Source organism: Mangifera indica, chromosome 3 (assembly GCF_011075055.1).
Source record: "Mangifera indica cultivar Alphonso chromosome 3, CATAS_Mindica_2.1, whole genome shotgun sequence".
In the NCBI taxonomy this organism is placed as follows: Eukaryota; Viridiplantae; Streptophyta; class Magnoliopsida; order Sapindales; family Anacardiaceae; genus Mangifera; species Mangifera indica.
Window position 1 is genome coordinate 19,428,916 of NC_058139.1, and position 25,475 is coordinate 19,454,390.

The 25,475-nt window shown below is 32.3% G+C and overlaps 2 protein-coding genes across 3 annotated transcripts; one reads left to right on the forward strand and one right to left on the reverse strand.

The window, feature by feature from the left end:
- The first annotated feature begins 6,616 nt into the window (after nt 1-6,616).
- Nucleotides 6,617-11,274, forward strand: LOC123210335 (serine/threonine-protein kinase PBL27-like). Its single transcript, XM_044628620.1, has 5 exons — nt 6,617-7,050; nt 7,814-8,010; nt 8,225-8,414; nt 9,546-9,937; nt 10,089-11,274. Exons 1-5 carry the CDS (start codon nt 6,915-6,917, stop codon nt 10,716-10,718), a joined length of 1,545 nt encoding a protein of 514 aa, XP_044484555.1. The 5' UTR covers nt 6,617-6,914; the 3' UTR covers nt 10,719-11,274.
- Nucleotides 11,275-11,551: 277 nt separating this feature from the next.
- LOC123210333 (ISWI chromatin-remodeling complex ATPase CHR11) lies at nt 11,552-19,526 on the reverse strand. 2 transcript variants are annotated; one of them, XM_044628619.1, is made up of 25 exons: nt 19,212-19,526; nt 18,460-18,591; nt 18,259-18,365; nt 17,658-17,764; nt 16,943-17,040; nt 16,637-16,816; nt 16,325-16,546; nt 15,954-16,088; nt 15,587-15,869; nt 15,426-15,499; nt 15,022-15,242; nt 14,858-14,945; nt 14,687-14,780; nt 14,404-14,592; nt 14,293-14,324; nt 14,096-14,172; nt 13,903-13,992; nt 13,735-13,804; nt 13,582-13,636; nt 13,435-13,490; nt 13,196-13,361; nt 12,531-12,709; nt 12,208-12,423; nt 11,910-12,014; nt 11,552-11,816 (listed from the first exon to the last, which is right to left on the reverse strand). In XM_044628619.1, the coding sequence occupies exons 1-25, from the start codon at nt 19,416-19,418 to the stop codon at nt 11,799-11,801; spliced, it is 3,201 nt and encodes a 1,066-aa protein (XP_044484554.1). In that variant the 5' UTR covers nt 19,419-19,526; the 3' UTR covers nt 11,552-11,798. The 2 variants fall into 2 exon arrangements, with proteins under 2 accessions (XP_044484554.1, XP_044484553.1); XM_044628618.1 differs by having other exon boundaries at nt 13,435-13,493; nt 19,212-19,525.
- Nucleotides 19,527-25,475: the final 5,949 nt, after the last annotated feature.

Consider the following 25,475-nt stretch of genomic DNA (forward strand, 5'->3'; position numbering starts at 1 on the left):
TAGCAACGGGTAAAATATAAGTTGTCTATTTAACATACTACATATATTTTTGTCAATATGGCCTGGGCCAACTTAATCTAAGAAGCCCATATATTTTAGCCCAAGGTGAGTTATCGGGCCAAAATATTAAACCCACAAAATGCTGGCCGTGTCCATGATCATGTTCTGATACGGCCTCAAGCTGTCACTCGGCAAACCACAACGACCAACAGCCATGGGGCAGCCTCCCATCGAGCCGAATCTCTAATTTTTTATTGCGCCAATCAGACAATACTAAATGATCCATCAGATCAGGCAAACGACGTGTCACTTATCCGAAGCAGATAAGTTAACCATTTTAGATTCTTACTGATCCGTTACAGTGATGATTGGTTAATGTTCGATCGGACGGCGTGAACATGATTGGTAGCATGAGAAAGTTCCACAGTAATGCTCCACGTGTTAAACAAGAATAAGATAAACGGCGGTCCACGAACCGTCCACTTTGACCCTGTAAATCTAATACCCAGAATTAAAGACAAGTTTGCAGTGTTGGAGACGCAAGTTCATTGAAAGCGATGGACAGAGAAGCACCATATAAAAACAGTTTTTGCTTCTAGAATTCAGAATTGGAAGATCGACAGCTGATTTGGCCGTGAATTTTGAAACGTTTCGAGTCAAAATGTCAGCAGTTAAAGTGATTACGTACGGAATGATTCTTCTGGGAGATTGTGTGGTGTGCATGGAATCCGACAGACGAAACTGAGAAGAAAATTAAGTGCCCTTTAGTTTATTTTTTATTATTTATATTATTTAATTTAATTTATTAATAATAAATTTTTTAATAATTTTGTAATAATAATAATAATAATATAAATGATTATTAAAAAATTTTTATTTTATTATAATTATTATTTATTTATTATTTTTATAAAAATTAATTTTATTTGTAATTAACATAATAAATAATATAAAAAATATTTTAAAATAATTATATCTAAAAGTATTTAAATAAAATAATTATTAATATATTTTTATTATCTCTAAACAAACATAATAATTATTTATATCTGTTAAATTTTATTAAATGTAGTAATTATTTATACTTAGTAATATTCTAAATGATCAATCATTAGGGGGCATTTCGCTGAAAGGGATTAAGAATTATTTTGATAATTTATCTTTTATTACTTACATTACTTTATTTGATTTATAAGTAATAAAATATTTTAGTAATCTTTTATTATTAATCATGATACAACAAATAATATTATAACTAATTTGATTATTACTTTTACTTTAAATATTAAAAATTATCAAAATAGTCTTGATTTTGTTATAATAACATATCATTTTTTTATTAATTTTTAAAATAAAAATAATCTCATTTTTAATAAATATAACAAATAACATAAAAATATTTTAAAATAATTATTCTTAAAGATATTTAAGTAAAATAATATATTAACATTTTTTTATTACTTATAATCAAACAAAATAATTATTTTTATTTATCTATTTTTATTAAATTTTATCAAATATAATAATAATAATAATTTATATTCAATAATCTTTAAAATAATATATCTTTAAAATAAATTTTTAATTTTGATAATAAAATTTGTTTAAATTAAATATTTTTTAAAATATTTTTTTAATTTTAATAATAAAGTATTATCTAGACTAAATCGCAGTTAGTGTAATGTTAATGCAATGCACGTTGGAGACAAACAATGAGACAGAGCAAGTACTACACTAGATCCCATGTAAATCTTAATTAGCAGCATTGTTGATATTACAGTACAGGTTGGTTTGTCCTTGTTTAAGCTCAACATGAACCACGTGAATATCATGCTTTTCTACTCATTGGCAAGGCTTGAGAGTATTGCATCTGCATGCATTTCCATGGTTCATCAACTTAAATATTTGATCCTTCCATATTTATCATTGTTCATAGGGTAATGCCAAATGATTTTTCCTATTTTCAAAGGTGAAAAATGAAATTTGATATAATAACACTTTTTATTTTAATTTTTTAATCATAATTATACTTGTTAGCATTGATAGAGAACCTAGGCTCCACCATCTACAGTGACCTCCATCTCCTCTCCCCCACAAACTTTCCTCTTCATCTTAACCTAAAAACCAAAAAAAAAAAAAGAATCTCGATAGGTATTTCTTTCAATCTCAATCTCAATCTCGGTTAAAATTTACTTTCTCATTTTCCTTCAAAATTTCTCGACAACCAAACACTTCTCTTTCCTCTCATGCTTTCTTCACCATTCTTATGATTTTTCTTATTCTCGGTCATCTTTTTAACCTTCACAACTAGTATATTCTTCTCTACTCAAACCTTATTCTCGACTGTGTTTGAGATATGTAAATGAATCCTTCATCATTTGCTGCATAGTTTGAAGAAATCAAAGAAGAAGATTTGGTTCTAAACACCAAATCAATCAAACACTAAAACCTAACTATCACAAACCCTAAAATTCAAAATCAATCATACGCTCATTTTTTTGTCATAAATATCAAATCAAAATCCCAAAAAAAAAAACATTTCAATTGGGCAAGAACCAAAATGAAAAATAAAAATTTTATTAAAAAATAAATAGGATTTAATGGTGATGCTTCTTTCGATCAGCCACCAGATTGACATGAACAATAAAAAAAATTATGAGAATGGTGAAGAAGAATGCATAAAATTGTCGTTCATTCTTCCTCACATGTTTATGAGTTTAGCTTTTTCAAAATTTAGGTTCAAAAATAAAAAACTTTATCCTAATTCAAGCCTAATTTTTCTATCAATTGGCTTCATTTTTTTTTTTAAACAAGAGAATTTTTGTCTTTTTCGTTAATAGTTGCATTTTGTCTTTTCTTTATTTTTATCTTAAAATGTAATGAAATTTATTAACTGAAAATATCAGGCTTTTTTTTTAATTTTCTTTTAATTTTAAAGGTGAGAATATGTACTTTGGCCTAATTTAAGTGCACCTTATCACAAACTAGCAAACATGGCCAAAAGATTATTTTTTATTCAAATTTTAGTTCAATATCAAAAACATATTTACGACAGATAAAAAACTCAAAAACTCACTTATATCTAAACTTTCGTTTAAATTACTATTAAATATAATAATAAAACTATCATTTAACAATAATATTAAAAAATATATATATATTTTTTTTTTTAGATTTTAAAAATTAACATTTTATCCCAGATCTTAATTTTGAAAAGTAATTTTTCCCCTCCAAATCTCTAGGTTTTTTTTTTCTTTACCTTTTCACCCATTAGCAATCATTAGCAACTTCACCTCAAACTTCATTGGACGATGCTCGTCGTCTAGACTTAGATGACGACGAAGTCTTTGTCTGCCATTCCCCTTTATTAGGAGAGGGTTGTAGTTTGTCAAAGGAAGTGCTAGATTTCAATTATTTTAATTAATTATAATTTTAATTATTTTAATATTATTGATAAAATAATAATTTTATCTTTTAACCTTAATAGAAAATTCTTGGATATATGACAACGAACTAAAACTTGGGTGGATATTTAGGTTTTTCATCTGTCGTAAGGATATATTTATTCTTGGCCACCACACTAATGATATCTTTTGCTGCTTATCACCAAGACGGTTATTGTTCACAAACTAATTAACTTTAGTACTATTTTTTGTTAAAGTTGTTGCTGCTTAGAAAAATGTGCATGTGTGGTATACGTAATTTGATTCAAATTATAAAATCAGACTAAACCGTTAAAAAATTACAATTTAGTTTGTAAAATAGTTTGATTTTAATTGATAAATTTTTTAAAAACAATTTTCAATTTAAGTTGCGGTTTGAACGATTTTTAAATAAACCAAAACGTAAATCGTATTTTTTTAAAATACATAAATATTACTATATTTAACAGAATTTTTTAATAAACAATTAAGTGTACAACTTGTTTTTTAATATTTATTTTATCATTTTCTGTACATGTATATAATTCATATTTATTTTACATATTTATATTATGTTTTAAAAAAACTATAATTCAATTAATTTTATTGAATAACATATATTTAAAAGTGAATGATTTTAATATGTTTAAACCATAATCTAAATCAAACTATTTTTTTTTTAGTTTGATTTTAAAAAACTCTCAAATTATACAAAATTGGACCGTACACACCCCTCTGCCTAACAATGTTGGCTAGTGAATCACCAAATCATCAAATTGGTAGCTAGCTTAAAATAAGTCATCATCAAGAAGATAGTCATTATGCCTCCAAGGAGTAACTTAGGTGGTAAAAGAGTTTCGCTCAAATGTGAAAAGTTTGGATTCAAGTTCCCTGTGATATATCAAGATAATACTGTTGATTTATTTGATTTAATAATTATAAGATTAATCACTAAACTCAAAATTTATCTGTTCAATGTAATTGTTTTGATCTTAAAGAGATGATTTTACTCTACGAACTTCTAGTTAAGCCTCTAAACTTAAACAAAGGGATGAGAAGATAATTAAGTTGTAACTAACTCCAAAGGTTATAAATTTGTACCGAGTGAATCTTGTAATGATAGGCAGTGGATGAAAGTGAACCCTAACTCAAGAGAAATACCTTATTTCAACCCAGTTATTCCTGCTCATTTATTGTTTGAGTATACTTACCACAAATTTATTTTGACTAAACATGACACCCAAATATAGTCCCATTAGAACTAACCATATGACTAGGATACTAGTTCCTTTATACTAATTAGACAATCTCGTCACAATATCATCAACAAAATTATTTAACTTGTAAGTTTTAAAGTTTAAAAAAATGAATAATTATTTACGAGCATCAAATTTGACGTAACAAAACCACTCATATGAGTATAGATCTTGTATAGTCTTTCTCTTGCCACCAGGTTGCTATTGAAGTCTTCATGATCCCCTCTTGAACTTATCACAACACTAAAGATGATAGATCTTCAAGAGGACTTAGGTTGTTTTTATACCCTTTCTTGGGGCCTTCAAGAGCCAGTGTGCTTAAGAGTGTCGTATGAGTAGGGCTAATATGGAGAACTATTTCAGTTTCCAGTCATTTTATGTAGAGGCAATTATTCATGACTAAATGTGAATTATTGTGATACTTAGCTCTGAAGTAATTCACAAAGTACAAAATTGAGAAATTATGAGAGTCTCATGCTCATGCTCATGCTCATGCTCAAATCAAATTTGCTTGTGATCTACTGCACATGGGGCAAGTACAAATTGTCATTTGTATAGAAACAAAAATAGAGCTGCTTGCAAGTTGGAATCCACTTATGATAGTTGAATTATTACATATTAAAAAGTTTAATTTTTTGTATTATATATCGAATTATATGATATAATTTTTTTAAAAATAAAATAATAAAAAAATTTATTAGCATGCCGGTATTCTAAAGTATATTACAAAAATTTTTTAAAATTTAAAATTTCTTATAAATACTGTTATTATATAATATTTCCTTTTAAAAAACATATTAATCTGTGTCAATAATATGTATTGTATCATATGATACATTTATTTTATTATATTAGTTTGATACATCTTATGATATATATCATTTTTTATTTACATCATACTGTATTATAAAATATATATTGTATATCGTAAGTAAGATATGATGACGAGATATTAACTAAAATAGTCTATTTTTCTCTCTTGTATATATATATATATATATATATATATATATAACCACTTTTTTTTTTAATTATATATATAGCCTAAAATATAAAATACCTAAAATAGTCTTAGATTTTATACTTACCCAACCAAGATTCAGCGAATCAAACTTAAACTCACTCAATCAAAATTAAGATATGAAATAAAATAAGATAAAAATATGAAATTTTTCTATAACTTTGATAATGGAAAGTCGAGCATCCAATTACCCAAATTTTTTTAAAAAATTGATTGGTGGGTTATGGTTGATTGACCATGGCTCGTCGGCCAATCTATTCAGCTAATCTTAAATTTTAAAATTTATATTTTTTAAAAAATAAAATCGAATTAAAAAATAATTATATTTGCACTATAAAAAAATATTTTATATATATAAAAAATTTATTTTAATTAGTACCCCTGTGATAACTATAATTTTATCTATGGATATAATTTTCTTTTAAAAGCCCAGTGCCGCTGATTTAAAAAATAAAAAATAAAAAAATCGAAAAATATTATTTATCAGTTTAAATTAAAGAGTGAGTAAGTATGTGAGTTTGAAAGATGACGGTTGGATCAAAATCATGACGTCACGACTTTTGAAGTTTTCCATGATCATCATCTAATCGGACGGTTGGAATCCCATCATGGAGACAAGAAATAGGGAGTCACGCCCCTTCCTTTTTTATACTATTTAGCATGTGTTAAAGAATGTCCATCACAAATGTGGAAGAAGCAGATCTCTTGGGTGGGACCCACACCCCTACCGTGATGATATTATTACGATGGTAAATTTTTTGAATATAAAGGGTAAAAAAGGTAAATAGGTTAATATACAAAAGGCGATAAGTGTTTTATTCCATAATTTAAAAGATAATTAATTTTTAATCCTTTAATTTAATAAGGTATAATTTGTTATTAAGAATTTATTTATTTTCTTTTTTTTTTTCCTTTTTCTTTTCATTACCTTCTCTGCTTCCACACCACATAACAACAAAATAGATTTTCTTCGATTTGTTGATCTGCTTTTTGGGTCTCGATCTTTGTCTTAAATGGGCACTCGAGATCACAGAAAGATAACAGCTTTGGGGAGAGAGTGATCTGATGGGCAATTCTTGAGATGGGTTTTTAGTTTTTTTATTTTGTTTCGTAAAGAGAAGATGCTGGGGAGTGAGTGATAGTTAAAATAATTTTTTGGTTGTAATCAAAGTTTGAAGCTTTGTTAAAGTTTTAATTGATTTGTTTGGATTTGATATGGGTGGGTGTTTTTCTTGTTTGGGATCATCCAGTAACGAGGAAGCTGCTAGTGGTGTAGTGAAGGAACTGAACAAGGAGTCAACTAAAGATGGCTCAATTTCTCAGCCTCATCCTGTTAATAGAGCTAGTTCAGGTTGGATTTTGTTACTTTCTGGTTTGTTTTGATAGTATACTGTTTTTGGGTTCTTTTGGTTTTGGATTGGTTCCTGTGCATCTTCAATTTTGTGTTTTTGTTGTTTTGAATCACTGTTTGGGTTATATTTTGCTGGTAGAAACTATTTTTTCCGTGATCTGATGCATATATTGTGTTGGCGGAATTTTGGGTGTTCAAGCTTTAGTAGTTTGGATTTGATTTTAAATAACTTACTACTGTGTGGATTTTAATTTTTTTGATACTGTTTATTTTCAAGCTAATCGAGTGGTGCTGAAAATTTATGTTGGAGATCTACTCTTAGTTTTTGGAGCTTCAATTATCTAGTTTTCTAATGATTATCATATCTGTTCATCTATCATTGTTCAAGATTACTGCAGAATGAATGCTAATAAGTGTATATAAAGTGGAAATTTTGAAAATTAAAGGGGCTATGTTGTACACAACAAAAGTACAAGCAACCCCACTGAGAATGTTTGATGCACTTATAAAAAAAGATGTAAAAATGCAGTGTTTAATGTTATGCTATGCATTTAAATTATTGTTTTTATTAGAAAATTTGATATTCTTGTCAAATTTTGGTAATATGACAATAGCATATTATGTTACATTCTTTTTTAGGTTGTGTAAGAAGTGTTCCTTGTTATGTGATTTATGTGTATGTTTTGTGTAACTTAAATTTAACATGGTGTCATTTGCTTAGCTAAAATTTGATATTTTCTTTCTTCTTCACTTCCTAACATAGACAAGTCAAAATATCGGAGTGGTGCTGACACTAAGAAGGAACTAGTAGTTCCTAAGGAACCAACTGCACATATTGCGGCACAAACATTTGCCTTTAGAGAGCTTGCTGCTGCCACTAAGAACTTTAGACCAGAATGTCTATTGGGTGAAGGCGGTTTTGGACGTGTTTACAAGGGCCGCTTGGAAAGCACAGGACAGGTAACGTTGGATTGGATGTCCTTAATATATAACTTTTGTCATGAGCTAGGTGCCTTGTTGTCATATGTGATTGTTTTTCAGATACAGTTATTGATTGAGTTTTTACCTTTAAAAATATTTTTCCATTTTCCTAGTTGCCTTCTTGTCATGAGTTTCCCTTAGTAAGTTCCATCTCTTTGATGATTTTTAGTTGCGTTGAATGGCTATATTACAGGTAGTTGCTGTCAAACAGCTTGACCGAAATGGTCTTCAAGGAAATAGAGAATTTCTGGTGGAAGTTCTCATGCTTAGCCTCTTACACCACTCTAACCTTGTCAATTTGATTGGTTATTGTGCGGATGGGGACCAACGACTACTTGTTTATGAATTCATGCCCTTGGGATCATTGGAAGATCATTTACATGGTTAGCTATACTCACTGCAGTAAGAAACATCTTGTACCTAGTGCCTTTATGATGCCATTTTATATTACAGGAAATTTAATTTTTGGCATGAAAATATTAACAATTAACTGCATGTTTGGGATGACTACTTAAGTCCTTTCATGATACTTTCCTAATTGGATGTATTGGTTTAATGATTTTCAAAGATGCTTGCAATAGCAATATTATTCATTTGTGACAACATGATTTTATCAATAACATATTTAAAGTGTCTATAAGTACAGGAGGACACATTATTTTTCTAGAAGTCTTGTGGTACACTTTCATCTACCATTTGGCGATGCTGTATATGTAGAGCCCTAATCGATTTAATTGAATTTGTAGGAATAAATTCACTTGAGACAATGAGATCTCTTTTTTGCTTTGGTTGCTGTAGAAACTAGAAACAATTGAAATGAACAACCTTGATAATTGTCTTTGATCCGTGTTTTTTCAATTAGCATGTGGTGTCTACATTAATTTTAATCCAAAAAAAGGTTTATTGATCTTCTCAGCAAAATTAATAAAAGAATATCTAAGATTGTAAGATGGATGTGATGAACATGCAAATGCTCACAACTACTCATGATTCATTGAAGGTTATTATGGTTCATTGTGTTGCAGAGGTCAGCTACTATCTGTATGCATCTTGGTAAATCAGAACATGCTGCAACTGAATCTCATGGATAACCTTCCAATAGCCCTTTTGTGTTCATCATTGTAGACTAAATATTTAAGTGAATGTTGATATGTCGTGAAACACTGTTGTTATTATGAGAATGGAAATGAAAAATGGACAAATAACCACGAGCAAGCATGCATCTGGATGGCTATTGATGCAACTACTTGTATATTCTATATTGAATTATGCTCATTTGTAAGTCTTTTCTAATGAAATTGATTCTTCAATTGTTGTTTCTTCACAAATCCCAACTTCTGATGTTTTTCAAATATGTTTTTGCACTATCTATTTATACTTCATTTTAGCAGTACTTTCTTGAATGACTAACATGTAACCTGTCTCACTTAATTCCTAGTGCAGATCCAAAGTTTGGATTATACTTTTGTATTTTTGCAAACCATCTTGATTCCTTATTCATAATCTGTTTTCAGATCTCCCACCAAACAAAGAGCCATTGGACTGGAATACACGGATGAAGATTGCGGCTGGTGCAGCGAAGGGGTTAGAATACCTACATGATAAAGCGAACCCACCTGTTATATATAGGGATTTAAAATCATCAAATATTCTACTTGATGAGGGCTATCACCCCAAGTTATCTGATTTTGGGCTTGCTAAGTTGGGCCCTGTTGGTGACAAAACCCATGTATCCACTCGAGTGATGGGTACATATGGTTATTGTGCACCAGAATATGCTATGACTGGCCAACTCACTTTAAAGTCTGATGTGTACAGTTTTGGAGTTGTGTTTCTTGAGTTGATCACAGGGCGCAAGGCTATTGATAATACACGGGCTCATGGGGAGCATAATCTTGTTGCATGGGTAAGAATGAAAACAATACTTTGATTTTAGTGCAGGGGATATCTTGGAATATCATGGTTTTGTTTCTTTGATGTGTCACTAAATAAACATGAGACAAGGTTTCTCTCTTTTTTTTTTCTTTCTTCTTTATTTGTGAGGTATGGACTTGTAGGCACGACCACTCTTCAAGGATCGCAGGAAGTTTCCCAAGATGGCTGACCCTCTATTGCAAGGTCGTTACCCAATGCGAGGACTTTACCAAGCTCTTGCAGTTGCAGCCATGTGTTTGCAGGAGCAAGCTGCTACAAGACCTCTTATTGGTGATGTGGTGACTGCACTTACATATTTAGCGTCCCAAACCTATGACCCAAATTCAGCCAGCAATCTGAGTATCAGAGTTGGTCCATCTACTCCTAGAAATAGGGATGACAGAAGGAATATGGGAGATGGGCTAGATAGCCCAGATGAGCATGGACATGTTCGGAGGCACGGTTCACCTTCCACCCATAAAAATTCTCCTGATTACAGGAAGAGGGAGCATGTTAGGGAATTGAGTAACGGTGTAGACTTGGGCAGAAATGAGGCTGGTGGTGGATCGGGGAGAAAATGGGTTGTGGAGGATTTAGGGCAACAGGAATCTCAGAGAGACAGCCCTGGAAGCACTGGGAGAGCAAGGGAAACTCCAAGGAACCGTGATTTAGATAGAGAGCGAGCTGTGGCAGAGGCAAAAGTATGGGGTGAGAACTGGAGGGAGAAAAAGCGGGCTAATGCAATGGGGAGCTTTGATGGTACAAATGAGTAATAGCAACAGAAAGTCGGTCTTGTAGGGAAGAAATGGTATATCATTTCTCAGGGTCATGAAAAGGAAAACTTGCAAATACGCCATCTGGGTTTCCATTTCCACCCACAGAATTGGAGGGGTTGATACGTGTATCCAACTTTGACTGTTGTTGCTTGTCCTATGCTATGCTATGCTATGTCACACTAGTTTTGAATGCGAAACTGATTGCTTCAATTGTGCAGTTGAAGGAGAGACAGTTAAAGAGGGAATTGGAAATAGGAGTTACTGTGATTTCATCTGAGAATTACAGGGAATGATGTATGGAGCATGTTAATTTATGTATTTAGAGCTTTTTTTCTCAAGTTGATGTTACAGGAAATGTGGGAAGATGTCCAAATTTTTGCCCACATATTATTGTCTGTAAGTGGGGAGACTTGGTGGTTTTGGTGTGAATGTCTAAATTGGTGTTACAACTTGTCCTGTGTACGGATTTCTGAGTCTGTCATATGCTTTCGGCTGGCTTGTACAAAAAACGTTTCAATTTACTTTTGTAACTCCATACCATTTCTTCATTCAATTGCTCCCCCAAAGTGCACAAACCACCCCCAAAGTGCACAAACCACGCCGAGATGATAAAAATTGAAAGGTTCCTTGAAAGGTAGGACGCCAATACAAATTGGAAAAAAAAATATGTTTTATCATATGATTAAGTGTTAAATTTATTTGTATACTAAAAATAGATGTACAGTTTTATTATTGTTTGAAGAAACCTGAACTTACAGTTTAAGGTCGTTATTATTATCTTGTTTCAAGAGTAGACAACTCTACAGAAACCCAAAAAGAACAACAGAAGATTTAGAGACTACAAATAATTTTCATTCAATCCGCAGGAATAAAATTTGGCTTACGAAGGTCATCCGTATATATTATTCTCATTTATACAACAACTACCCATCAACCTAACATAATCTAAATACTACACTGCGGTTATGAATTCTATTGAACCCTAATGCCAAATATAAAATAATAATAATAAGGGTTATCACCAGAATACAGCGCACTGCTTGTAATTTATCAAAGGTTCACCTCCTATATCAAATATCATTTCCTCCTCTTCCCCTGCAACAAAGATCATAACATGTATTTTCAATAATTAGCAACTTCATATTCTGAAAATTGATTAGTTTTTATACAAGAAATGTCACCACATACTGAGCTAAGGTAGTCATCCATTGATAACTGCTTCCGCTTCTTTTGGGAACTTGGGCTCTCATTTGGCTGCTGCCTTCCCGCAGCACGCTTTGATGGTGTCATGTTCTAAATCATGAAATGAAAAGATCATCAGATTCACAACATGAGATTTTGTCACTATTTTCTTTCTATTTTTTGTATCAAGAACCTGGTGTTAGCATATATGAGCTTCACACATCAAATATGCAAACAAGAGATCTCACAGGAACTTAAAACCACAAAATAAAACAATGCATCAATGACAGGTGGTGGGCAGGACCTTGGCAAGTTTCTTTTCTTTCCTGGCCTGTCTCTCCCTCTCATCATATTCTTGGTTTTCCTTCTCTACCAACCGAATGAGGGTATCACATCTTCTAGCAAGTTCTTGGGTCGTACGAGACTTCACAAACCAGTCAAATCGAAATAACGGTGATGTACGGAATGCTGCCTTGAGCTCATCCCAGTTTCCATATCCAAGCTTGTGAACCATGCAGATCTGTGTTTAAAATAGAAGACATCAATGTCACTGGAAGATATGGTCCAATAAACATTGTTAGGAATCACTATCACAGCAACAGCATCTACAATTAACAGATTGAATACCATGAAACGGTCACATTCTTCATTGTACAACTTTCCTTTGTTCTGACCATACTGAATCTTTAGTTCAAGCCATGGATTTTTATAGCGATCTAATTTCTTCCCAATGGCTTTCATGATCTCATCTTTCCGAGAAATTCTGGCCTCTCCCCTTTCAATGTTCTTAATGATCCTATCATAATCTGCAGCATCATCACAAAATAAGAGAGAACTAAGTTAACCTGAGACAACTGCCATATGGCTTTATTAAAGAACTAATATCATATCATCCATCATAAACAAAATAAGGGTTAATAACATCCCACAACAATAAAACTAGAAAATTTTCCAATTTAAGAAATAGTCAGATTCCTGAAAGAAAAATTGATAAGTTCTCTGACTTTTTAAATCAGAACCATGTTAAAGCAAAAGGTAAAATTTAAGTGTTCAGTAACAATTATGCCTTGCAGGGGTAGATAGATCTAATTGCCAGGAAGGACTCCTGAGGTCTGAACAACCTTCCATTCAATTTCTTACCGGACTCATGCTGAACTCAACTAAAATTGCTAAAATTTAATAACCACACCTCATCAATAAAATATTAACACAGACTAAGCAGTTCAATCATAAATCTCAATCGAATGATTGAAATTTTACATAAAAATATAATCGTGTGGGACCGTACTTACCATTTAACTCCTTATATCGTTCTTTAAAAACTTTAGCATATCTTTCAACTTCTTCCTCAGTCTTTCCTTCCATTTCTAACACTATACTTTTTATGTCATTTCGTCCATACTTCTCACATGCCCTAATGAAAGTATTGAAATCTCTTCTACTCCAGGAAGAAAATCCCTACACAAACCAGCAGACAAGTTCTTAAAAGTACAATATTATAAATGTATTCAACAACATTAATTCTACTCACTTCTTCTAATAATCGTTCCTTTTCTTCCAATTCCTCTGCAGTCAATGGATCTCCCCCTTCTAAACACAACTCAGTCAGTACTAGGTATAAAGATAAAATCAAAATAAGCAATTTATTCATAGTGAAAAAAAAGAAAAGGATGCATACCTTCAGGCTCATCTACATCAATTGTGTCTTTCAACTGATTCTTCTGATGAGTTTGCTGAAATTGAAGAAATAGAAGTATGCACAAAGATCAAAACACACTGTATAGATGCACAAAGTACCATAGATAACTTGACTAACTCAAATGATACCCACCATAAGGTAGCGTACTTCTTTTTCATACAGTTCACTCAACCTTTGAGTGTTGAAAAATTGAAAATCATGCCTGGAAACAATAGGCAAAGATACAAATTAATTACATGAAACTGGTGAACACAGTGGAATCCATTTTTAAAAAATAAACAGTTTCATCATATCACTTACAGTTGGGGCATCCTAGGAATTCGTGGCTCTTTTGGTTTTGCAGGTCCACCTTGGCGCATTGTTTGTTTAAAGTACTCAGATTCAGAGTAACTGATCAATGGACAGGAGAAAAAAAATCAGAATATATAAAATAATGATTGAATACAACATATACAACCCTAGCACAAAAATTTAAAAAAAAAAAAACAATTACTTGCGCTTCCGCTCTCTTTTTGGAGGCTCAATCCAGTTTTCACTAACGATTTTCTTGAAGTCAAGCTTGTTCTCATCCTTCATCAACAGAAAAGCAAGAAATAAGCCCGTAGCAGGCAATAAATCACTAGAAAGTGACAAAAGCAACACTAATACAAGCAGAAACAGACAACAAAAAGTATGACATAAGACCTTTACCTTCTCGTCATCAAAATCATACAATTCAGCAGCTGTACCACAAGAACACTTCAAGAATTAAACAAGCAATGAAAACAAAAAGGAGAAAATCATTAGAAACAAGTTACATACTCTCGTCCATTTTAAATTTAATTGCATCTTCAGTAAATTTTTTCATCTTTGCATCCAATTCAGCTGTTGCTTCTTCTCCTTTTGCAATAATTCTGTCGATATCCTCATCAGTAATTGTGCTATCCTTGGAGCTGAAAACCATTTCAGCACCAAATCTCACCATCTGAAGCAGCTCATCTTTATTGACAGCTAAAGATCCCAAAAGAAAAATGGCAGGCATCAGATTCTGCACCGATGCAACAGTTATCATCTCATAAGAACTTGTAATGCAGAAACCACTTACTTTTCTGCTCTGCTAATCTTCCTTGTTGAATCACCAGAGCATCAAGTGCAAGTTTTTTATATGCCCTCTCAATCACTTTTTCCTCAATAGTATACTGTTCATATGCGATCCAAATGAGAGTTCATAGTAACAGCTTAGCTTCTACCATAGCACATAAAAACTAATTCAAACCTCTGTACAAAATCGGAACACTTGAACTTCTTTCTTTTGGCCAATCCTGTGAGCACGATCCTGTGCTTGCAGATCAACTTGAGGGTTCCTGCAATTATCCACTAGCATCCTTAAACCAAAACCAACAAAGAACCAACACTAACAACAAATTGAAAGAAACTCACCAGTCACTATCATAAAGGATGACCACATCTGCAGTGGCAAGATTAATACCAAGGCCTCCAGCTCTAGTTGACAGCAAGAAAACAAATTTCTCACTTCCTGGCTTATTGAAGGCCTCAATAGAAGCATCTCGATCTTCTCCACCAGTATTGCCATCAATCCGACAATATAGGTACCCACGAAACATTAAATAGTCTTCAAGAATGTCCAGCAGCCTTGTCATCTGAATTGTGAAATCAAACCAACAAAAAAAAATACAACTCATAAGAATTATATTAAACGACACTGGAAAAGAATAAATGGGCATACACAAGGACAAATAACCAACTAAAAAATATAATTCAGACTTTTTTTAAAATAACCTCTCTTGCCACTGCAACCATTCATTAGTTGATATAGAACTGACCTGAGAAAATATTAAGACCCTTGAATCACGCTCTTTTAGCTTCGGTAGCAACTTATCCAGAAGAACCATTTTACCTGAAAATTAGAATTAATTAAATGCTGACAGATTTGACCTAACTCATCAACTAATGAACTCATTACAAGACAGAACATTAAGGTTACCAGCATTTGTTATGAGATGCTCCCCTGTAGTGTAAGGAGGACCAGGTTCAGCCCCTTGGAACAGATATGGATGATTACAGCATTTACGCAGCTGCATTGCAATGTTCAGAAGACGTTTACGTTCTCCACCTGCATTCACAACTTCAAGATCTTTCTGTAGCAATGCTCTGTAGTACTGTTTTTGCATCTGGGACATGCCAACTTTCAGTATTGTTTCCTTTTTTGGAGGTAGACCTTTCTCAACATCTGACTTCAATCTTCGCAGAAGAAATGGCCGGAGGACCTTAAAAGTACAAATGACACAAAACTAATGTGTTGAATGGAATAAAATGCACTTACAACCATTGATAATAAGGTGAGCAACTACCTTGTGAAGTTGTTGGACAACTTCCTGCTGGTCATTTTCCCCAGAAATTTGGAACCATTCATCAAAAGTTTCAGCTGAACTAAAGATTTCAGGAAGTAAGAAGTTAAGAAGGGACCATAGTTCATGAAGATTGTTCTGCGCATCATTAAGCATAGCAAATTAATTAAAATCACATAAAAGTGGCTTGACACTATAATAAAAGTACTGAAAGAACTTTGACGAACTTTTTAAAGAACAAATGAATTGTAAGTTATCACAGGTATTTGGGTAAATGAAGATAATGATCTCTCCCTAAATCAAGTGCATGCATAATTAATATAGGGAAACTAGGCAATAAACTATAAATGAAAAAAATAAAGCATCATCAATACCTGAAGTGGGGTACCCGTGATAAGAAGACGGTAGTTGGTATTATACAGTCTCATTGTTTTAGAAAGGAGAGAATTTTCATTCTTGATTCGATGGGCTTCATCAATGATTATATAGCGCCAGCTGAAGCGACGCAAGGCAGACTTCTCTTTGATGGCCATCTCAAAACTTGTGACACAGACATCAAACTTTCTAGCAACCAGTAACTCCTCACGTATATGTCTCTGCAAAAATGTGGGAAAGACATATAATGTAATAAAACAACTACAAGAGGGCATAAAAAATTCCACCAAAGCATACTCTTAGAGATTTACCCTTTCATCTGGATTTCCAAGAAACTTAACAGCCCGCAAAATTGGGCAGAAACGCCGAATTTCATTCATCCAGTTACCAAGGGTAGATTTTGGAGCAACTACCATATGAGGACCGGTGATTCCTCTGAACTCATGAAGGTAGCCCAACAAGGATATGGTTTGCAAAGTTTTTCCAAGACCCTGGAAATGGAGATCATTTATAACATGACAAAATAATGTCACAGATTAAGCTCAAAGTACTGAACTCAACTCACACAGTATAAGTTAAAAAGGATGAATTTAAGAATCTACACTTTTCATGCATACCATTTCATCAGCAAGGATCCCATTTATACCATTCTCATACAACCTAATGAGCCAGTTTAATCCAGCCAGCTGGTAATCCCTCATCTTTCCTTGAATACCTGTAGAATGAGAATACATATAAAAAAGAAATCAACATTCCAAATTCAATTGCACCTTGACTGAAAAAAATATCAACCATCCAGCGTAGGTTCACTAAACAGAAGAAGCCCCTCGTGTTTTCTTTTGTAAAATTTCTTAATTTCTCCCCAAAAAAAAAATCTGGGTATGATTCAAAAGAAGCCATGCTAAACAGTGACACCTGCTGAACAGATTATGGTAATCAACACATAAAACGGATACAGAACATCTTGATCAATCAACAAGAAAATTCATGTCCCCCAACTCAATCCGTACTCTATGATCCTACGACATTCAATTGAATTGAGTACAAAACCCCAACAGCCATTTTTTCTCTTGCTAGAAATTTTTTTAGTATTTTATAATAAATGCCCGCAAGTACACAACATCATGTGTCCATAAGCAATTCCAGCATAACGTAACCAATCATAAACATGCAATTTTAGAAATACTAATAAAAGGTAACTAAAACAACATACAAAAGTGAAAAGGCATGCAATGATAAAAAAATAAATAAAAAGATAATATTTATAAGATAATCACCTTTTAACGCCATATTAAAATCATTCACTAACATGCATAAAGAGAGAGCACTTACAGGAAGGTTGTGTAACCAGTCGTGTGGTTCCTGATAAACCATCTTCTTCTTCCTTCAAATATTCTTCATCTTCTTCCTCTTCAGTTATCTTTGATGCATGTCGACCCCTAAATTTATAAGCAAAAATTGGGATTGTTGAACATAGATTGAAATTTGAATGCACAACACAATTAAGTAAAACATCATTCATTTTATGGAGTTCGGTCAGTAGTTTATGCATGAAGAAAAGGAAAACACCTACACATCATAGTTTAAAGGAGCCATATGAACCAGAAAGTGTGCCTCAGAAAACAAAAAAAAACCATTCACCTTAAAAGTCAAGAATCTAAATTTCTTAGATTTTATGCATTTTTAAATCTAAAAACCTTAGTCTAAGATGTAATGACTCACATATCTGCTCATCTTAATGAAAAACCTTTAAGAATTTGTCAATGTTTAACTTATCATCCAGAAGAGTTCCAAATAATTTCTTTAATTTAGGACAGTTAGTAGGTAAACTGCAGACAGAGAAATCCTGAAGGGATGTACTACAAAAAAATATGGTATGAACAAATCAAGATAGAGGATACGGTAGAATTCTTTAATCACGCATAACATATACCTTCCTTTCACTTTCTTTTGAGGTGCAGATTGGGAGCCTTTGGCAAAATGCGCAAACAACTCTGTTTGCTGTAATAAATACTTTAATCTGCCCTGCCCTCTATTGTTCTGCCATCAATACAGACAATATAAACTTAATCAATATTTTCAGCACTCCAAAGCATACAGAATATGAATCCTAATGTATGAAACAATGACACACCATATCAGCATCTATAGCAGCATTTTGCGCATCCAACATTTCCTGAATCTTTTGTTTCTTTAAGTTTTGCATTTCTTTTAGTCTTGCCTTCTCCCGCTTCCTGATTTCTGCATCCTTTCCACCATTTTCATCCTGTTGGTAAAAGCAAACAAAAATAAATGAGAAAATTAAAACCAGACTTTATGATATTTGAAACTTAAGGGAAAAAGTAGAAGAAAAAAACTGTCAGTTAAATGAAACTTGGTTTCTCCATAAATTTTTATAAGACAACCAACAATTTCATGTCCAAACTACCCTACACAAAACAACCTTGATGAAGTTGACTTCTATACTTACTTTAAGTAAGCAATTACAGGTTAATCAGTTAAAAACAAAAACCCCAACTCCTAAACTTGTACAATTCAGAATACAAAAGAAAAAAACGTTGCCCTTTTCATTACTTACCACCATAGAATACAAAAACCCTTACTGACTCAGTAGATAAAGTGATCAGAATAGCACTACTTTAAAATGTATCATGCATTACAAGAACTTAGTGAGCAACTGCTTATGTAATAAATTCAAACATCAAAGGATACACTATCTTTATTAATCTGAGTCAAATTGCGCTAAACAGCCTCTTTTATTGTAAATTTCCGTAAAAAATACATAAAAAGCCCTAACAAATACACGTACAAACATCTTCGATCCGCCACAAAAAAATGAACACTTAAAATTTTCAAAAACAACAAAGGGCAAAATTGTAAAATCACCTCTTCACCGTCTTCACCCTCAGCAACAGCGTCTTCATCCGACGCAGGGGAATTGTCTTCGTCAGAGCCGACGGATCGTGTCACGGCTTCGAGCTCCTCCTCATCGTCTTCGTTGATTTGATCATTGATTTGCTCGTCTTCCGACGATGTAGAGCCGTTCGACATGGCTTCATCGGATGAGTCTCGTGGCTTCGAGGGTCTCGCCATTTGTTTCTTTTACTCGGGGTTGAGGGTTTCTTTCTTGAGAGAGAGAGCGAGAGAAAGAAAAGGATCGATCGACCTAATTAATTTTAGAGGAGGAGTCCAAACAAAAAAAAAAAAAGTGAGAGAAATAAAATTGTCCGGTAGCGTTTAGAGCCGTTCGATTTGAGAGAGTAAGATGTGCGGTCTTTGGTGGGCTTGGGTATGAAATGGAGATTTCCCGCCATTTATAGTGGGAAATTTATTTCCCCCCGTGGAGTTAGTTCTTTGGTCGTCTGCTGGGTGGGCATGGGCTTCGACCGTACGGCACCTTTTGCCTGTAACGAACTTTTCAAAATCTTTGTGATAAGGTGAATACGAATCGAAATGAATTTAAATATGTTTAGTTTGAATTTAATTTAAATAAAAAATAATTTAATTTGAATTTATGATACTAAAATTAAAAATAATATAAGTTTGATTTAAATAAAAAATTATATAAATTAAGTTTAATTCAAAATTATAATTTAAATTTATAATTTAGATTTATAATTCAAATTTATGATCATTAATAAATATAAAACATTTTTCTTCATGGATGGGACGGGGACATAAAATGATTGGGGGATTTTTAAATATATCCTGAAATTGTAAATGGAGTCGGTTATTCAAGTAAGAATATCTAGATTCTTTTTTCTCGTTTGGGGCAGTGCGTGATTTCACTTGCGTTATAGCAGAGAAGTCAGCCATGAAAGTTCTGCCAAACAAGGTTCTGTCTTTTCTTCTTTGAGCCCTTTCAAAAAGTTTAGTTGATATATCTGTTGCTCCAAGCTTGAGTTGGGAAGGAATCTGTGCATATAGCTATTGAATTGTGCACATTATCATCCATGTTAATATGATTCACTGGCTTGTTCTTGTCATCTCATTCTTCTTAGGTTTCAACGAAATTCATGCACATCCAAAAGAGTTTGATAAGAACAAGAAATTTCAATGAAATGATGAGGCAGCTTTTCTTTGTTGTTTGTTGCTAGAGGTGGAATCAAGCCATGTTGACGTAGGCTTTGCTCAGTGTTCGGCTTGAATAAGGTTGAATTTGAGCCAGCTCAATTTTATCTAGTCATCGAAAAAATGAAATATCTTATTTGAATCAACTTTTCGTTAACAAAGTTTAGTTCAATTCGAATTCACCCTTATTTGTTGCTCAAGGTGCAAATGAGTTACTCTGGATCAGAAATAAGAATAAGGTTTCTTTTATAGAGTGACTTAGAACTATTCAGTAACTAGCGAAGTGTAAATCTTCAAAAACATAAGTGGCTCACTACAAATTTCATCTGCCATAACTGTTCCTTCAGATCTCCTTGGTTGGTGAAGGCTCCAATTGTTCCTGCACACACAAAACCCTCATAGGAAACAATAAAAGTAGTTAATGAGGTGCAATTTAAATAGCTAAGCTACAAGGCTCCTACAATATCGGTAGGAGGAGTTGAAAGTTCTGCTTCCTTAGGTAAGCTTTCTTCTTTCACAACTGCACCTTCTGCCACACAAATATTTGCAGATGGTTAAACATTCTATGGGCTAAAACCACTTATAAAATTAGAAAGGAACCCGAAAGTTATATTATCGGCTTCATACGATATATGATACGTATTTTAAAGTATATCAATTAATATGATACAATAAACATATTATACGATATAATACATATTATCGATATGAATCAATACATTTTTTTAGAGAAATTAATGATGTAATAGTTTAGTAGAGGTATATATGAAAAATTTAAAATTTTTAAAGGTGTTTGTGATATTTTTCAGAATGATAATATATCAATTATTATTTTTTATTATTTTATTTTTTAAAAGACGTATCATACAATATGATATAAACGATTAGATTTTTAATATATGATATCACATCTTATTTGCCTACCATGCATGAAAGACACAAGTTGAAGACTAGAAAAAATTATTTCTGTGTGGGAAACAAACCACTTTTGGTTTCTCCATTTGATTGTTCAACCAAGCTTGTGGCTTCCAGTGCATTGTTAACTTTACCATTGTCATCGAACAAACTCTCCTTGACAGCTTCAAGGCGTGCAGATTCATAATCAGACTTCTGCTCAGAAGCAATTCCATCAACAGCTTCTTCTTCTTTTCTTGAAGAAAAGTAATGGTTTGGTGATTCTTCAGATATCAGTCTTTCTGAAGCTTCACTATGTTTGGTTTCCATTTTCCAGGACGGTTTCAATGTCCTTGGTCTTCCTGGATTGATTACCACCATTTGATTTCTTCATGGAAATTGTGTTCCCTGTAGCTACATCATGTTTCGATTTTCCACAGCCCATTTGCTGTAAATTTTGTTAAAGAGTGAATGTGAACTCTAGTTTTAAATGTGAAGTTCTCTGGACAGAAAACTGTTCTTCCAGTTGGGTATGAAAGGTGAGAGCTGCTCAATAAAAAACAGAATGAAATTTTAGGTCATATTAAAAAACTGGTTAACAACGTATTGCGCTGGCAATTGACAGTATTACCTGTAAATGCTCTTATATCAGAAACTTCAATACATTTTTTTAGGGTAATTAATTAAAATAACCATATTAAAATAGTGTATTAAATTAGTCGAACACTTTAGTGATTATGTGGACATAATCATTAGAATGGGATACAATGAATTTGACTCAATATATAAAAAAGAGTTTGATTGAAGTTGACCCATATTAAAACTAAAAACCCGATGAAGACAAAGAATTTCCGGCCAAAAATAACTCCGTGTCGAAGATTCTTTTTTTTATCAAAATGACAAAATAGGTTTAAATGTTAGTGTAAACTGTTTATTGTTTTCTTTTTTTTAGTTTTTTCTGTGATTGTTGAAATATATATGGTTTACTTTGAGTTTTCCCTTTACTTATGTGTCTAGGAATTTTGGTTATTGTATTTTTTTTTTTTTTAAGTAAAAATTGGTATATTCGGCATGGAATCATCAAAATCTTGTTGGTAAGTGTCACTTGTGCAGTAAATGCGATCTTGCCTATGGGTAAATTACGCCCACCGACAAAATTATGGTGATTGAGAAAAAATGTAAATTTTTGACAGGCTTTTTTTTACAAGGGGGTTAAATTAAACGAAATGTTACTAAGCAAAGTTACTGGGCGAAATAAAGGGGTTAAATGATATTTTAGCAGAGGTTAATTGACTGATATTTTATAGGCCAAAGGACTATTTCACCCCAAGTTTAGTTACATTCTCAAAGTCACACATGTTTAAAAAACTTGAAATCTTATCCGTTAACTAATTAGGATTAAAATTTTTTATTAGAAGTAGGAGAAAAATTATTATTTTATTAATAATATTAAAAAAATATCAAATTTCTTATATTTTCTCTATTAAGTTTTAAAAACTAACATTTCACCCTTTTAAAGTTTTTTAATTTTGAAAAGTCATATTTTCTCTCCAAAATCTTATAATTTTTTTCTTTCCCCCCAACCACTTTCTTTGACGATTTGGAAAAGACGTCAATGAACTCTCTTCATTAATGAATCGAAGAGATTATAGATCTCTTCATCGATGAAGAGATCTAGGCGAAGAAATTTCAGATCTTTTCGTCAATGAAGAGATTTGGATCTCTTCATCTCTAGTTATCTTCGTCGATGAAGAGATTTGAATCTCCTCATCTCTTGATCTCTTCGAATTCGATAAAGAGATTCCGAATCTCTTCGTCTTCGTCGTCAGATCTCTTTGTCTCTAACAAAGAGGTCCATTCTAGATTTTTTTTATGTGTGTCGACCAACGGTTTAAAGTGAAGAGGGGAGTCGTCAGTGTCGGAGAGTTGAAGAAAAAATTTGCGGGAAAATATAACCTTTTAAAGTTAGAAAACTTTAAGTATGGGTGAAGTTGTTAACTTTTAAAACTTAGGAGAGAAAATATAATAAATTTGATATTTTTTTAATATTATTAGTAAAATAATAATTTTATCTTATTCTCTAACAAAAAAATTTAACAGTAATTATTTCATAGGTGTGACTTTAAGAACACACCTAAACTTGGGTGGCATATAGTCCTTTGGCCTATTTTATAACAAGGGTGATAACTTTCATATTTTAATAGGTGGTAACGTTAAGAGGTTCATTGATATTTTCAACTAGGCGTGATCAAGTCAGGTGAGCATGAAATCTTGGGTGACAATGTGATTTTGGGCTTTTTTTTTTTTTTTTAAATTATTATACTAAGTGCCAAAGTCTAGAGAGGTAACTACATTACGCGTGATTTTTGGACTCTCAAGTCAAGATATGATTTTTTTTTCAATTTTTAATGATTTTTTTTTTATATTTTTGATAATCTTAGCTAGAATTTGATGAATGAAATTCCTATTTTATTTCTCCAAAAATCAACATTTGGATTGAAAAGGAAAAACACCTCTTTTATAGTGTGCCTAGAGTTAGAGGCTAAAAGGTTTCATCCATCATATCACTCTAGTGTCCAATTAACAGTTTGCGAGTACAAGGATGCAATGGAAAACATTCGTGGGAAGCTCACCGACATGCAGAAAAAGCTATTCCATAACACATGCTTTGGTGTTTTCTTAGATGATGAGGAGCAAAGATTTAGTGTTATCCTCCTTTGACATATAAACAGGGGGAGCCTTACTTAAGGGATTTGGCTTTGGTGAATGGAGTTGATTTCTACTTTAGCCTTACAAGTTTTCAATGGTACTTGGGTTGAGATTTAGTTATCAGTACAACATCCAGTGTTACATATCGATGTTGGGGCTAACTAAATCAAAGAGAAATACTCATCTTTTTTATTGTCGTTTTATTTTGTCAATTTCTTGAAGGGGAATCTAACTACTAATATATTTCTAATCGGATATTGATATCAATTTTGTGATCAACATACCATCTCAAGATGATCACCTGTAGCAAGGGGTTAATGTTGCTTTGGTCATACCAGATCAGATGGATGATCTAAATGTCACACAGATTACTAATGGCCTTCTACACATGACACAAATTCAAATGTCAAAATAAATAAAAAAACGATTTTTGCAAAGCCCTTACACGAACCTAGTAAAGCTATAGAAGAAGCATGTCACTACGATGACGAAGTCAAATGATCATTATCTTTAGGATCTTTAGGCAACATTCTTCAATTGGTACATTCATGTGATGTCTTCCTTGTCGACCCGAAAAGTAGATATTACTTCTGAACGTTGCTATTGACCCTAGGACAATAGCTTCATGACAACATAAGTGTTTATATACGTGACATTCTTAACTTTTTGTTTTACAATATTTGTGTTTTCGTAATGTTAATTTCATTTCAACAACATTTAGAATGGTTACCTGTGTCTACTATGACATCATTAACTGTTGGTTTTTACTAGAGTCCTTCTAAATTGGATGACAATAGACACCATCTTTGTAGTGTATCTGTTATTGGCCATTTAGGACAATGTCACCAATTATGGATGAATAAAGATGGACTGATGTATTTGTTGATGCTATCAATGGGGCAAGCGCTAGCATTTCCCACTCAAGGTTTGATGAAATGATATATTTTCATTCTTAAAGTTTGAAAAAACCATTTTTCCACCCAAATATTAAGTTTTTTTGTTTAAATTGTTGAAAAGACAAAAAAGCTCTCAAATTAAATAACATTATCTCAAAATATTTATTAAATAATTTTTTGTATCTCGAATTCATATTATTTTCATTTAACAATTATAAAAAACTTTACTAATACAAGCATAGAAAAAAGTATCAATGTCATATAGATGTATGTTTGAAGGTAAATTGTAATTGTGCAAACAAAAATTTTAAGGGGTTTTGTGCAAATTTAAAAAAATTCAGGGTGTCTTTGAAATTTTAATATTCCCTTTGATAGTTTAAAAAATGATAGTTATACTCCCAAATAACGAAACAAAATACAATAAATCAAATATATAAACGTCATATTACAAATTATTATAACATATTATCATGTATTGGGTTTTGAAAAATATTTGCCTAAGCCTCGAAAACAATATAAATTGATATAACCTCGACATTACATAACTTGTTTTTTATATTTATCTTGTCATTTTTCTTAT